The sequence below is a fragment of the Salarias fasciatus genome, chromosome 20, assembly GCF_902148845.1.
Source record: "Salarias fasciatus chromosome 20, fSalaFa1.1, whole genome shotgun sequence".
Lineage (NCBI taxonomy): Eukaryota > Metazoa > Chordata > Actinopteri > Blenniiformes > Blenniidae > Salarias > Salarias fasciatus.
The window spans coordinates 25,916,400-25,929,099 of NC_043764.1; the positions used below are offsets into that span (position 1 = coordinate 25,916,400).

The 12,700-nt window shown below is 43.4% G+C and overlaps 2 protein-coding genes across 2 annotated transcripts; one reads left to right on the forward strand and one right to left on the reverse strand.

The window, feature by feature from the left end:
- Positions 1 to 1,313: 1,313 nt before the first annotated feature.
- Positions 1,314 to 4,729, reverse strand: LOC115407601 (heat shock 70 kDa protein-like). Its single transcript, XM_030118012.1, has 2 exons — positions 4,413 to 4,729; positions 1,314 to 3,442 (listed from the first exon to the last, which is right to left on the reverse strand). Exon 2 carries the CDS (start codon positions 3,418 to 3,420, stop codon positions 1,501 to 1,503), a length of 1,920 nt encoding a protein of 639 aa, XP_029973872.1. The 5' UTR covers positions 3,421 to 3,442; positions 4,413 to 4,729; the 3' UTR covers positions 1,314 to 1,500.
- A 1,381-nt stretch (positions 4,730 to 6,110) lies between these two features.
- On the forward strand, positions 6,111 to 8,102 carry LOC115407603 (heat shock 70 kDa protein-like). The gene has a single exon (XM_030118014.1). It carries the CDS (start codon positions 6,133 to 6,135, stop codon positions 8,050 to 8,052), a length of 1,920 nt encoding a protein of 639 aa, XP_029973874.1. The 5' UTR covers positions 6,111 to 6,132; the 3' UTR covers positions 8,053 to 8,102.
- Positions 8,103 to 12,700: the final 4,598 nt, after the last annotated feature.

Here is a 12,700-nt window from a genome sequence, read left to right on the forward strand (position 1 = left end):
AATGTTTTTGCACTTTTACTTTTTTCAGTAACAACAACATGGTCAAGAAAACACTGTTTCTCCTACTTAGGACCGGAAAAAGGTCCCCACAAGGCACGTCGTTCCACGTTTTGCTATCCTTGTGGGGACATTTGGCCCCAACAAGGATAGAAATACGAGAACACACACACACACACACACACACACACACACACACACACACACGTTTGTACTTATATCGTTGTGAGGACACTCATTGACATAATGCATTTCCTAGCCCCTTACCCTAACCCTAACCATCAAAAATAAATGCCTTACCCTAACCTATGCCCTAAACCTAACCTAAACCCAATTGTAACCCTAAATCAAAACCAAGTTTAAACCCTCAAAAAGGCCAAAAAAGGCCTTTTGAAAAGTGAGGACCGGCAAAAATGTCCTCACTTTGCAAAAATGTCCTCACTCTGTTGGTGAAATACCAATTTTGGTCCTTACTTTTAGGTATGGACAACAACACACACACACACACACACACACACACACACACACACGCATATGTCATGATACAACTTAGCTGATCAACTGGGGCATCATGAATCTTTTCCTCTCATCTCTTTCATGCTCCAGTATACTCTCTTACTCTGTTCTTGAGTTTTTTGTGTGGTCAGCATGTGGACAGATGACTGGACGTCTCCTCTCAGATCTCAGGTGGGAAATAGTTTCAAAGAAAAGTCTGTGCAGCTTTCAAAGTTCATAACTTCCAGTCAAGTTTTCCATTTGTGTCTCTGAAGAAGCTGTTGACTGGATAACTCCTTCAGTATAAATGGCATCAATGTTCCTTTTAAATCAGTCACTGCTAAATTCCAGCACCGACCTTATTAAAAAAATTTTTGTTGGAGAAAAAAATGTTGAAAGTACTTGAGGTCTGGCACATGATTGTTGCTGTATTATCTGACACTGTTGTGCCAACTATAATATTGTATGTGATCAACATGTCCTACATGTATGCTATGCATTAAATGAATGCATCAAAATAGCAATGAAGCTAAAATTTTATCAGGAAACTAAGTGATGAATGTAAATGTTTCAAGGCACTGTCAAATTTCAGTAAAGTTGTAAAATAGAGAATAATTAAGGGTTACAGTTCAGACAGATGATGAGAGAAAGAGAATACTGATCTTGATAAATTCTCTGGGTTTAAAGTTCAGTGAAGTTTTGCAGATTGGACATCTCATGCAAACAATAATTCAAAAGAGGCCTCATTTTATTTACAAGTTTTTCACACCTTTATTCAGTAGACATGGAAAGTTACAATTTCAAGCCAAGTTTAAAACATAGATTAAAAAAAATAACATTTTATGGACTTTTGGAACAATTTACAAAACAACATTTGTTAGAAAAGAAATCAGAACAGATTCAGGTTCGAACAGAAGCTTGATGTTTTTTCTCATGCTGTAAAATACATTCAAAAGTCAGGAAGTTTGTATGAAACAACAGTGATCAATGTCCTCAGAAACAGGAGTTTCAGTCGACTTCTTCAATAGTGGGGCCCTTGGAGGGATCTCCTGAGTGGCCCCCGAAGCCTCCTGACGGCGCTCCTCCCTGGTACAACTTGGTCACGATGGGCGTGCACACCTTCTCCAGTTCCTTCTGCTGATGCTCGTATTCCTCCTTTTCTGCCAGCTGGTTGTTCTCCAGCCAGGAAATGGTGTAGTTGCACTTGTCGACGACCATCTTTTTATCCTCCTCACTGATCTTGCCCTTCATGTTGTCGTCCTCCACGCTGCTCTTCATGTTGAAGGCGTACGACTCCAGCTGGTTCTTGGCTGCCACCTTCTCTCTCTGTTTGTCGTCCTCAGCCTTGTACTTTTCCGCGTCCTGCACCATTCGCTCGATCTCCTCTCGGCTCAGGCGGCCCTTGTCGTTGGTGATGGTGATTTTGTTTTGTTTTCCGGTGCTTTTGTCAACGGCAGACACGTTCAGGATGCCGTTGGCGTCGATGTCGAAGGTCACCTCCACCTGCGGCACGCCTCGGGGGGCTGGAGGGATGCCAGTGAGGTCAAACTTGCCAAGAAGGTTGTTGTCCTTGGTCATGGCTCTCTCGCCTTCGTACACCTGGATCAGCACACCTGGTTGGTTGTCTGCGTACGTGGAGAAGACCTGAGTCTGCTTGGATGGAATGGTGGTGTTTCGTTTGATCAAAGGTGTCATAACACCGCCGGCGGTCTCAATGCCCAGGGACAAGGGAGCCACGTCCAGCAGCAGCAGGTCTTGAACGTTCTCAGAAGTGTCGCCCATGAGGATGGCGGCCTGCACCGCCGCACCGTAGGCCACAGCCTCGTCTGGGTTGATGCTCTTGTTCAGCTCTCTGCCATTGAAGAAGTCCTGTAAGAGCTTCTGGATTTTGGGAATTCTGGTGGAGCCACCCACCAGCACGATCTCACTGATTTTGGATTTTTCCAGCTTGGCGTCCTGCAGGGCTTTCTCCACTGGTTCCAGCGTTCCTCGGAAAAGGTCCGAGTTGAGCTCTTCAAAACGCGCTCTTGTGATGGAGGTGTAAAAGTCAATTCCCTCAAACAGAGAATCAATCTCAATGCTGGCCTGGGTGCTGGAGGACAAGGTCCTCTTTGCTCTCTCACATGCCGTGCGCAGCCTCCTCAGGGCTCTCTTGTTCTGGGTGATGTCCTTTTTGTGCTTTCTCTTGAATTCCTCCACAAAGTGCTTCACCATCCGGTTGTCAAAGTCCTCCCCGCCCAGGTGAGTGTCTCCTGCCGTGGCTTTCACTTCAAAGATGCCGTCTTCAATGGTCAGGATGGACACGTCAAAGGTGCCTCCTCCAAGGTCAAAGATCAGCACGTTGCTCTCTCCTTTCTTGGCTTTGTCCAGCCCGTAAGCGATGGCTGCTGCTGTGGGCTCGTTGATGATCCTCAGAACATTCAGTCCAGAGATCACACCTGCGTCTTTGGTGGCCTGTCTCTGTGAGTCGTTGAAATAAGCCGGCACGGTGATCACAGCGTTGGACACCTTCTGTCCCAGGTACGCCTCTGCTATCTCCTTCATTTTAACCAGAACCATTGAGGAGATTTCCTCAGGATAGAAGGCCTTGGTCTCTCCTTTGTACTCCACCTGGACTCTGGGTTTACCGTTGTCACTGATCACCTTGAAAGGCCACAGCTTCATGTCGGACTGGACAATGGAGTCGGTAAACTTCCTGCCGATGAGCCGCTTGGCGTCAAACACTGTGTTGGTGGGGTTCATGGCAACTTGATTCTTGGCAGCGTCTCCAATCAGCCTCTCGGTGTCAGTGAAGGCCACATAACTGGGGGTGGTCCTGTTGCCCTGGTCGTTGGCAATGATCTCCACCTTCCCATGTTGGAAAACCCCAACACAAGAATAGGTGGTGCCCAGATCGATGCCAATGGATATTCCCTTTGCTGAGGACATCTTGCTGGCTGTGTTGTAGTTCCTACACAAATACAGGAGACATTGTATTTCAATTAAAAAAGAAGTGAGATAAAAAAAAAAGTGGAAGATATTTGTTCTCAAAATCAATGATCTCTTATAGAGTTCATCATGTTAAAAAATAAGCTTGGTGTATTAAAAACATACCTTCAATTAGAATATTTATATGACAGAGATGACTAAAATCCAGCTGTAGTTTCAAAATGATAAAATTACTGTTATTGGATTAATCTTTTTTTTCTTTTTTGCAGTGCATTGGGCGTGCCATAAAAAAATCATTTCCTGGTGGATACAGTAGTGGAATCCTGGGAATCTCTTCAACTCTCATCATCAGAAGTTGATCAATTGACTTTATTATTTATTTTTTCAGATAATGAAATCAGACCTTCCACTTCATTGAACATTTCAGTCTTAAAAATAACTCAATCTTCTCTCAAAGGTGAGTAGAGGACTGTTTTATTCACCTCATAAATGTTACTACCAGCACATATAATACTGATCACTGTGCAATGTTTGAAAGAATTTCGTTTGTGCACATTGGAAATCCATCATCTGCAGGATGGATCACTCAATGGAAAATCCAATCTGGCTTTGTGTGAATACAATCTTCATATCACCCACATAATTCAGCTTTATGTGATATATATTATTGATGGTTTAGGGGTGTTTCGTAAAAAACCTAACGCTTTTGTGAGGCTGAATATGAGGCTCCAATCTATTATTATCACAAATAACAGTGAAAATCCCCTTAAATTAACACCTTCACCTAAATTTGATGTCTGGAAGCCTTTCTGAAAATTTCAGCCTACAGCTTTGAATATCCAACTTTTTCTTGATTTCAGTGTAAAACAATAAAACATATGTTGATGCCCAAATCATTAAATGAATCATTAAACAGTCAACATCTTCAAGCATCGATATCTCTACTTTGTTGTCATTTTAAATGTCTATTTAAACGTGAAAGCTGTACTTACTCTCAGTGAAGGTCTCTCTCCCTCTCTCTGAGCAGCTTCCTCTTGCGAGCTTTCTTCTCCTCCGTGTTTCTTGTGAACTTCCAGCCTGGACTGACTTGGCTTGTTTCTATATTTCCCAGCTGGCTTCCAGAAGGCTCGTGGCTCCTCCTCCAGCTCCTCCTCCTCTCAGCTCACTGACTGACTGCCCGAAAGAAAGTCAAGCAGCGAGCAGGAGCGCGAGAGCTGGAGAGTCTTCCAGAGAGTTCCAGTCGTCTGGAGCTCAGTGGAGAAGGAGCAGGACTGTGAGGGAAATACTGTGGGGAACAGAGCAGGAAGACGCTCTCAGGGAGGGACTGTAGGAATCAAGGGACGATGAATGAACATGAATCCTGTAAGATAGACATAAAGCCACGGACTTTAGTCAGTCGAGTCTCTTGTTTAGTTACAGTTCACTCTATTTGTTGGTATTAGTGTTTAATGTGTCTTGACTTATGACCAGAAATAATACCACTGATTCATTCATTCGTACAGTCAGATGTTTTTAGTTTCCTCGTAGCAGAAGGTTCGCTTTCAGCGGGTTTATTTTCCACCCAGACGCTCCTCTACCTTCGCCAAATCAACCGTGAAAACTGAATAAAAACACGTAAAAGACATGATCACAAACATGGAGACATGCTCACAAATAAAACAGCACTGAACCGGAGCACCGCATGAACATATTGATCAATAACACAGAATAACGCACGAGGACCCGGAAGCCCAAAAATTACTTGCTACTTCAAAATAAATGCGCCGGATTAGACGCAGCGAAACAAAACTAACTTCAAAACAAGCTCAGCTGTGAGAATGAACTCTGAAATAAACAAAATAAAGACAGCAGTTGCAGTCTCCCTGCTCTACCCTCCACAGTATTTCCCTCACAGTCTCCTTCTCCACTGAGCTCCAGACGACTGGAACTCTCTGGAACTTTCTCCCGCTCTCGCGCTCCTGCTCGCTGCTTGACGCTCTAATAATAACAGACGCTCTCAGTCCGCGCGCTGAGGGGAGGAGGAGCCACGAGCCTTCTGGAAATGTGGCTGGAAGTATATAAACCAGCGACCTGAGTCAGTCCAGGCATGAATTTCACAAAAAAACGAAGGAGACGAGAGCTGACAACAGGAAGCTGCTCAGAGACACAGAGAGAGAGACCACCAGTGAAAGTAAGTTCAGATTTCAGATTTTCAGTGGAAATTGTTAATGAATATTGATGCTTAAATAAGTTAATTAGATCATCTTACATGTGCAGCTGGATTATAGACATTTCAATCACAAAAATGTTAAACCTAAAAAGCTATTTATCTTTTTACTACATAAAAAATGCCATGAGCAGGTAGTAACTGACATAGGAAGTGTTTTATTAACTAATGGGCCATTTTCACAGCTCCACTACTTCCTGAAATTAACTGTGCACATTAGTTTCCTGTCTTGCATTATTGGCCAAAATGATTAATCCAGGTGTGTGTTGTTGCAGAAGTCTAAACCAGACACACCTGGATTAATCAGTTTGGCCAATAATGCAAGACAGGAAATGAATGTGCACAGCTATTTTCAGGAAGTAATGAAGCTGTGAAAATACCCCATTTTGGAAACAAATATCTTCCACTTTTTTTCTCAAAGTTCTTTAATAACTGAACTCAGTTCTTTAATAACTGAAATACAATGTCTCCTGTATTTGTGTAGGAACTACAACACAGCCAGCAAGATGTCCTCAGCAAAGGGAATATCCATTGGCATCGATCTGGGCACCACCTATTCTTGTGTTGGGGTTTTCCAACATGGGAAGGTGGAGATCATTGCCAACGACCAGGGCAACAGGACCACCCCCAGTTATGTGGCCTTCACTGACACCGAGAGGCTGATTGGAGACGCTGCCAAGAATCAAGTTGCCATGAACCCCACCAACACAGTGTTTGACGCCAAGCGGCTCATCGGCAGGAAGTTTACCGACTCCATTGTCCAGTCCGACATGAAGCTGTGGCCTTTCAAGGTGATCAGTGACAACGGTAAACCCAGAGTCCAGGTGGAGTACAAAGGAGAGACCAAGGCCTTCTATCCTGAGGAAATCTCCTCAATGGTTCTGGTTAAAATGAAGGAGATAGCAGAGGCGTACCTGGGACAGAAGGTGTCCAACGCCGTGATCACCGTGCCGGCTTATTTCAACGACTCACAGAGACAGGCCACCAAGGACGCAGGTGTGATCTGTGGACTGAATGTTCTGAGGATCATCAACGAGCCCACAGCAGCAGCCATCGCTTACGGGCTGGACAAAGCCAAGAAAGGAGAGAGCAACGTGCTGATCTTTGACCTTGGAGGAGGCACCTTTGACGTGTCCATCCTGACCATTGAAGACGGCATCTTTGAAGTGAAAGCCACGGCAGGAGACACTCACCTGGGCGGGGAGGATTTTGACAACCGGATGGTGAAGCACTTTGTGGAGGAATTCAAGAGAAAGCACAAAAAGGACATCACCCAGAACAAGAGAGCCCTGAGGAGGCTGCGCACGGCATGTGAGAGAGCAAAGAGGACCTTGTCCTCCAGCACCCAGGCCAGCATTGAGATTGATTCTCTGTTTGAGGGAATTGACTTTTACACCTCCATCACAAGAGCGCGTTTTGAAGAGCTCAACTCGGACCTTTTCCGAGGAACGCTGGAACCAGTGGAGAAAGCCCTGCAGGACGCCAAGCTGGACAAATCCAAAATCAGTGAGATCGTGCTGGTGGGTGGCTCCACCAGAATTCCCAAAATCCAGAAGCTGCTACAGGACTTCTTCAATGGCAGAGAGCTGAACAAGAGCATCAACCCAGACGAGGCTGTGGCCTACGGTGCGGCGGTGCAGGCCGCCATCCTCATGGGCGACACTTCTGAGAACGTTCAAGACCTGCTGCTGCTGGACGTGGCTCCCTTGTCCCTGGGCATTGAGACCGCCGGCGGTGTTATGACACCTTTGATCAAACGAAACACCACCATTCCATCCAAGCAGACTCAGGTCTTCTCCACGTACGCAGACAACCAACCAGGTGTGCTGATCCAGGTGTACGAAGGCGAGAGAGCCATGACCAAGGACAACAACCTTCTTGGCAAGTTTGACCTCACTGGCATCCCTCCAGCCCCCCGAGGCGTGCCACAGGTGGAGGTGACCTTCGACATCGACGCCAACGGCATCCTGAACGTGTCTGCCGTTGACAAAAGCACCGGAAAACAAAACAAAATCACCATCACCAACGACAAGGGCCGCCTAAGCCGAGAGGAGATCGAGCGAATGGTGCAGGACGCGGAAAAGTACAAGGCTGAGGACGACAAACAGAGAGAGAAGGTGGCAGCCAAGAACCAGCTGGAGTCGTACGCCTTCAACATGAAGAGCAGCGTGGAGGACGACAACATGAAGGGCAAGATCAGTGAGGAGGATAAAAAGATGGTCGTCGACAAGTGCAACTACACCATTTCCTGGCTGGAGAACAACCAGCTGGCAGAAAAGGAGGAATACGAGCATCAGCAGAAGGAACTGGAGAAGGTGTGCACGCCCATCGTGACCAAGTTGTACCAGGGAGGAGCGCCGTCAGGAGGCTTCGGGGGCCACTCAGGAGATCCCTCCAAGGGCCCCACTATTGAAGAAGTCGACTGAAACTCCTGTTTCTGAGGACATTGATCACTGTTGTTTCATACAAACTTCCTGACCTCTGATGTTTTTTCTCTTGCTGTAAAAATAATTAAAATTTATGGATTTCTGTTCGAACCAATGCTGTTGTACAAGTTGTTCTAACAGTAAATAAGTTATTGAAGTTTGACACTTGGCTTGAAATTGTAAATATCCATGTCACTTGAATAAAAGTGTAAATAACTTGTAAATAAAATGTGGGCTCCTTTGAATGATTGCATGCATGAGATATCCAATCTGCATAGTTTTACTGAAGTCTCAACGCAGTGAATTCATTATCGTTATCAGTGTTCTCTTTCCCTCGTCATTAGTCTGAACTGTAACCCTTAATTATTCTCTATATTACAGCTTTACTGAAATTTAACAGTGAGCTGCAATATTTAAATTCATCACCGAGTCACTTTACCATTAAAAACTTTACTTTATTGTAATTTGATGCATTCATTTAAAACATAGTATCCAAGTAGGACATGTTGATCACATACGTTATTATAGTTGGCCCAACAGTGTCAGGTAATACGGAAACAATCATGTGCCAGACGTCAAGTCTAATATTATTGTCAACATACAGTACAGCTCCTGCATTGGAGATTAGATTACTAGCAGAAGCAATTTAATTAAGACATTTTTTTTTTTTTTTTTTTTTTTGGATGTTCAAGCAATTTTATTCTCCATCTTTTTTTTTTTTTTTTGTTATTCAAATTTTTATTTGATTTTTCACAAAACTAAACTAAACTACATGAAAGTGCCTGTCCCAAAAAAAAAACAAACAAAAAAAAAACAAAAAAAAAGTGAAAAAGAAAAGCACAGGTCAAACAAACCACCGACTATAGATTGTAGCAGTCACTGACAGTCACACAAAAAAAAAAAAAAAAAAAAAATTAGAATACAAGGCAAGACTTAATGCATTTGACCCCTTAAATAACACCGAAACAAATCCCAGACCTCCAGATATTGCTCTCTCCGGTTTTGTAGTTTTGCCACCAATAGCTCATATGAAGTCACATCAGTCATGGACTTTACCCATTCTTGGTACTCCGGTCCATCTTGACTCCTCCAGCCACGAAGAATAACTCGAGCAGCCAAGGTGAAACCCGTTAAAGCCAAAGCCACTGCACCCTTTGAAACATTGTGTAAACATGATCTATCTCCTAAAAGACAAAGCTGTGCAGATTCTGGCACAGATGTTCCCAGCCATTGTTCCATTGTTTTGATTATTTTTTTCCAAAATGGTTTAATTACAGGACAAGCCCACATGGCATGAAGAAATGTACCTTCATGACTACTGCATTTCCAACAAAGATTATTCTGAAGAATGCCCATTTTATAAAGACGTGAAGGTGTGTAATAAAATCGATGAAGTATTTTATAATGTGTGAGCTTTCCTCGTGCTTCTCTAGTAAACCATCCCATAGTGGAAATTATTTTAAACCAAGAATCCTGTTCTATGTTCACTTCTAGATCTTTTTGCCAAATAAGCCTCAAACTCTCACTTTTATCAGACATAGCTCTAGATGCCATTTTATAAAACATAGAAGCTGACTGACACTTTTGAGGTAATTTGAAATAAGTCTGCACAACATTGTCCTGCTTAGGCAGCTGCTTAAGGACATTTCTCAGACTACTTTGCATTTGTAAAAATCTCCAGAAGTCAGGTTTTTTTAGGCTGAACTGTTTTTGAAGATCCTGATACGATTTGAGTATTGTATCATCAACTAAATCTGTTATTTTAGTTAGACAGCCAGGAATCCCAAACAATGACTTTACCCCCAACCTTAATGGTCGGATTATTCCAAAGTGAAGAATAGAGCTGTTTATAAGGTGAGATTTTTAAGAATTTGTGAAATTTCATCCAAATATTTTTAGAGTGTTGTAGCACTGGATTGGTCTCCTGGCTTCCATGTGAGATTTTTTGTGATAAAACATCCAACGGACTGAAGGGGGCAGTATACTCTTCTTCAATACTCATCCACCCTGAGTTGATATCTTTGTTTTTACAGTATTTTATAAGTTTACTCATCTCAAAGGCTATATTATAAAGTTCAACATTTGGGAGTGACAGTCCGCCGTCTCCTCTTGTTACATAAAGCTTCTGCAATTTAATCCTTGACTTTTTCCCATTCCACAGATAGTCTTTCACGATTTCATTATACTGTTTAAAGTATTCTGGAGGAATTGAGTTTGGAAGCATCATTGACAAATAATTAAATTGGGGTGCAATAACCATTTTTATAGTAGTAACCTTACCCCACAATGTTAAATTCAGACTTTTCCACTTTTCCAGGCTATTCTTGATCTTATTAAGAAGCGGACTCATATTAATATGCATGATAGCTGATAGGTTTGCACATAATTTTACACCCAAGTACTTCATGCCAGAGGAGAGCCACTTAAAATTACCCGCAGCCACCATCGCTGGATGACAGGTTTTAGACGCAGCCATAGCTTCTGATTTATGCCAATTGATCTTATATCCGGAAATTTGAGAAAATAAATCAACCTTATCCAGAAGAGCCTGGGTAGAGGATACAGGATCTGAAACCAAACACAAAATGTCATCAGCATACAAAAAAAGCTTATGTTCTCTTCCTCCAGCGAGAACCCCTTTAATGCTCGTCTCTTTCCGTATCGCAGCAGCTAAAGATTCTATAACTAAGGTAAACAGGATAGGAGACATTGGATCCCCCTGCTTTGTACCCCTAAACAGCCTAAAAAACTGTGAGATTTGCCCATTTGTAATCACCGCTGCACTTGGTTTTGCGTAAATCATTTTTATCCAACTCAAAAATTCCTTCCCAAAACCAAATTTTTCCAACACATACAATAAAAACTTCCACTCTACTCGATCAAATGCCTTCTCTGCGTCAAGCGAAAAGGCAGCCACTGGGACATCTTTATCATGATTTTGCCATATCAAATGAAGTAACCTTCGAAGATTATCAGAAGAACACCTCCCTTTAACAAAACCTACCTGGTCAGAAGGAATTAAGACATTTGATATTCCTGTCATAATTTTTTTTTCTCTCTCACAAGAAAAGGAATTATTTAAAAAGGTCAATGCTGGAGTTTCTTTTAAACGTAGGTAAAATAAATCTGTTATTTTTGCAGAAAATAAAATAGATATCTCTGTTTATTCCGGGGTAACTGTGTGACGGGGACAAGCCGTTCTCATTAATACCTGTGAAAAAACAAAAAAGAAAGAAAACATAAATTTATTGTAAAATCTGTTCAAAACATGGGTAAAAAAATGCACCAGAGTGACTCCAATCTGTAGTAATTTGGTTTGAAGGTGCCGTTCCTGTTGAGGCCCATGTACTTGGCCTGCTCGTCAGACAGCTCGGTCAGGTGGGCGTCGAAGTTTGGGAGGTGCAAACTGGCCACATGCTCATCTGGAGGGAAGAGACGAGGAGCTTCAGTTGAATTAAGACACCATAAGGTGGCAGCAATGACCACTGATTTAAAAGAGCAGCATAAACTCACTGGAGCTTCACCTGAAAAGGCACAGAAAATTCACACAAATTAGGGAAGCACAGATAAGAAAATTTTGTCCCATGCAATAACTGATAAATAGCATTTACATAAATTAATGTTGCATGATCACCTTTTGTACAAACTGAAAAAAGACTAAACAAAAGGGCACCACACCAATTGTTCATATCAGCTCACTTTTGGTCATTTCACTGATGCAGAATTTTTCAAAGGAATTACTCAAATTTGCTGAGTCCATCATAACAGCTGATACATGGTGCATCCTGAACACTCATAAACAGACCCTTTCTTAAAAATTAGAACATCATGAAAAAGTTTGTTTACCTCCATAATTCCATTCAAAAAGTTAAACTTTCATAGATTACAGATTCAGAGCCCACAAATGAAATGATTTCTAGTGTTAATTTATTTTTTAAATAATGTGAACTTCCAGCTCATGAAACCCACAAAAACATCCATCCATCCATTTTCTGCCGCTTATCCGGGGCCGGGTCGCGGGGGCAGCAGTCTCAGCAGGGATGCCCAGACTTCCCTGTCCCCAGACACTTCCTCTTCACTTCGACTTCGGTTCTTCCGGGAGGATCCCAAGGCGTTCCCAGGCCAGCCGAGAGACATAGTCTCTCCAGCGTGTCCTGGGTCTTCCCCGGGGTCTCCTCCCAGTGGGACATGCCCACAACACCTCCCGAGGGAGGCGTCCAGGAGGCATCCCAGCCAGATGCCCGAGCCACCTCAGCTGGTTCCTCTCGATGTGGAGCAGTGGTGGCTCTACTCCGAGCTCCTTCCTGGTGACTGAGCTCCTCACCCTATCTCTAAGGGAGCGCCCAGCCACCCTACGAAGGAAACTCATTTCGGCCGCTTGTATCTGGGATCTTGTCCTTTCGGTCATGACCCAAAGTTCATGACCATAGATGAGGGTGGGAACGTAGATTGACCGGTAAATCGAGAGCTTCGCCTTTCGGCTCAGCTCCTTCTTCACCGATACAACGACTTCCTCACTGCAGCCGCTGCACCGATCCGCCTGTCAACCTCACCTTCATTCGTCCCCCACTCGTGAACAAGACTCCAAGATACTTAAAGTCCTCCACTTGGGCCAGAGTCTCTCCACCGACCTGGAGAGGGCAAGCCA

Excerpts from the sequence above, each read along its gene's own strand:
- LOC115407601 (XM_030118012.1), bottom strand. The coding sequence starts at position 3,420 with ATGTCCTCAGCAAAGGGAATATCCATTGGCATCGATCTGGGCACCACC.
- LOC115407603 (XM_030118014.1), top strand. The coding sequence starts at position 6,133 with ATGTCCTCAGCAAAGGGAATATCCATTGGCATCGATCTGGGCACCACC.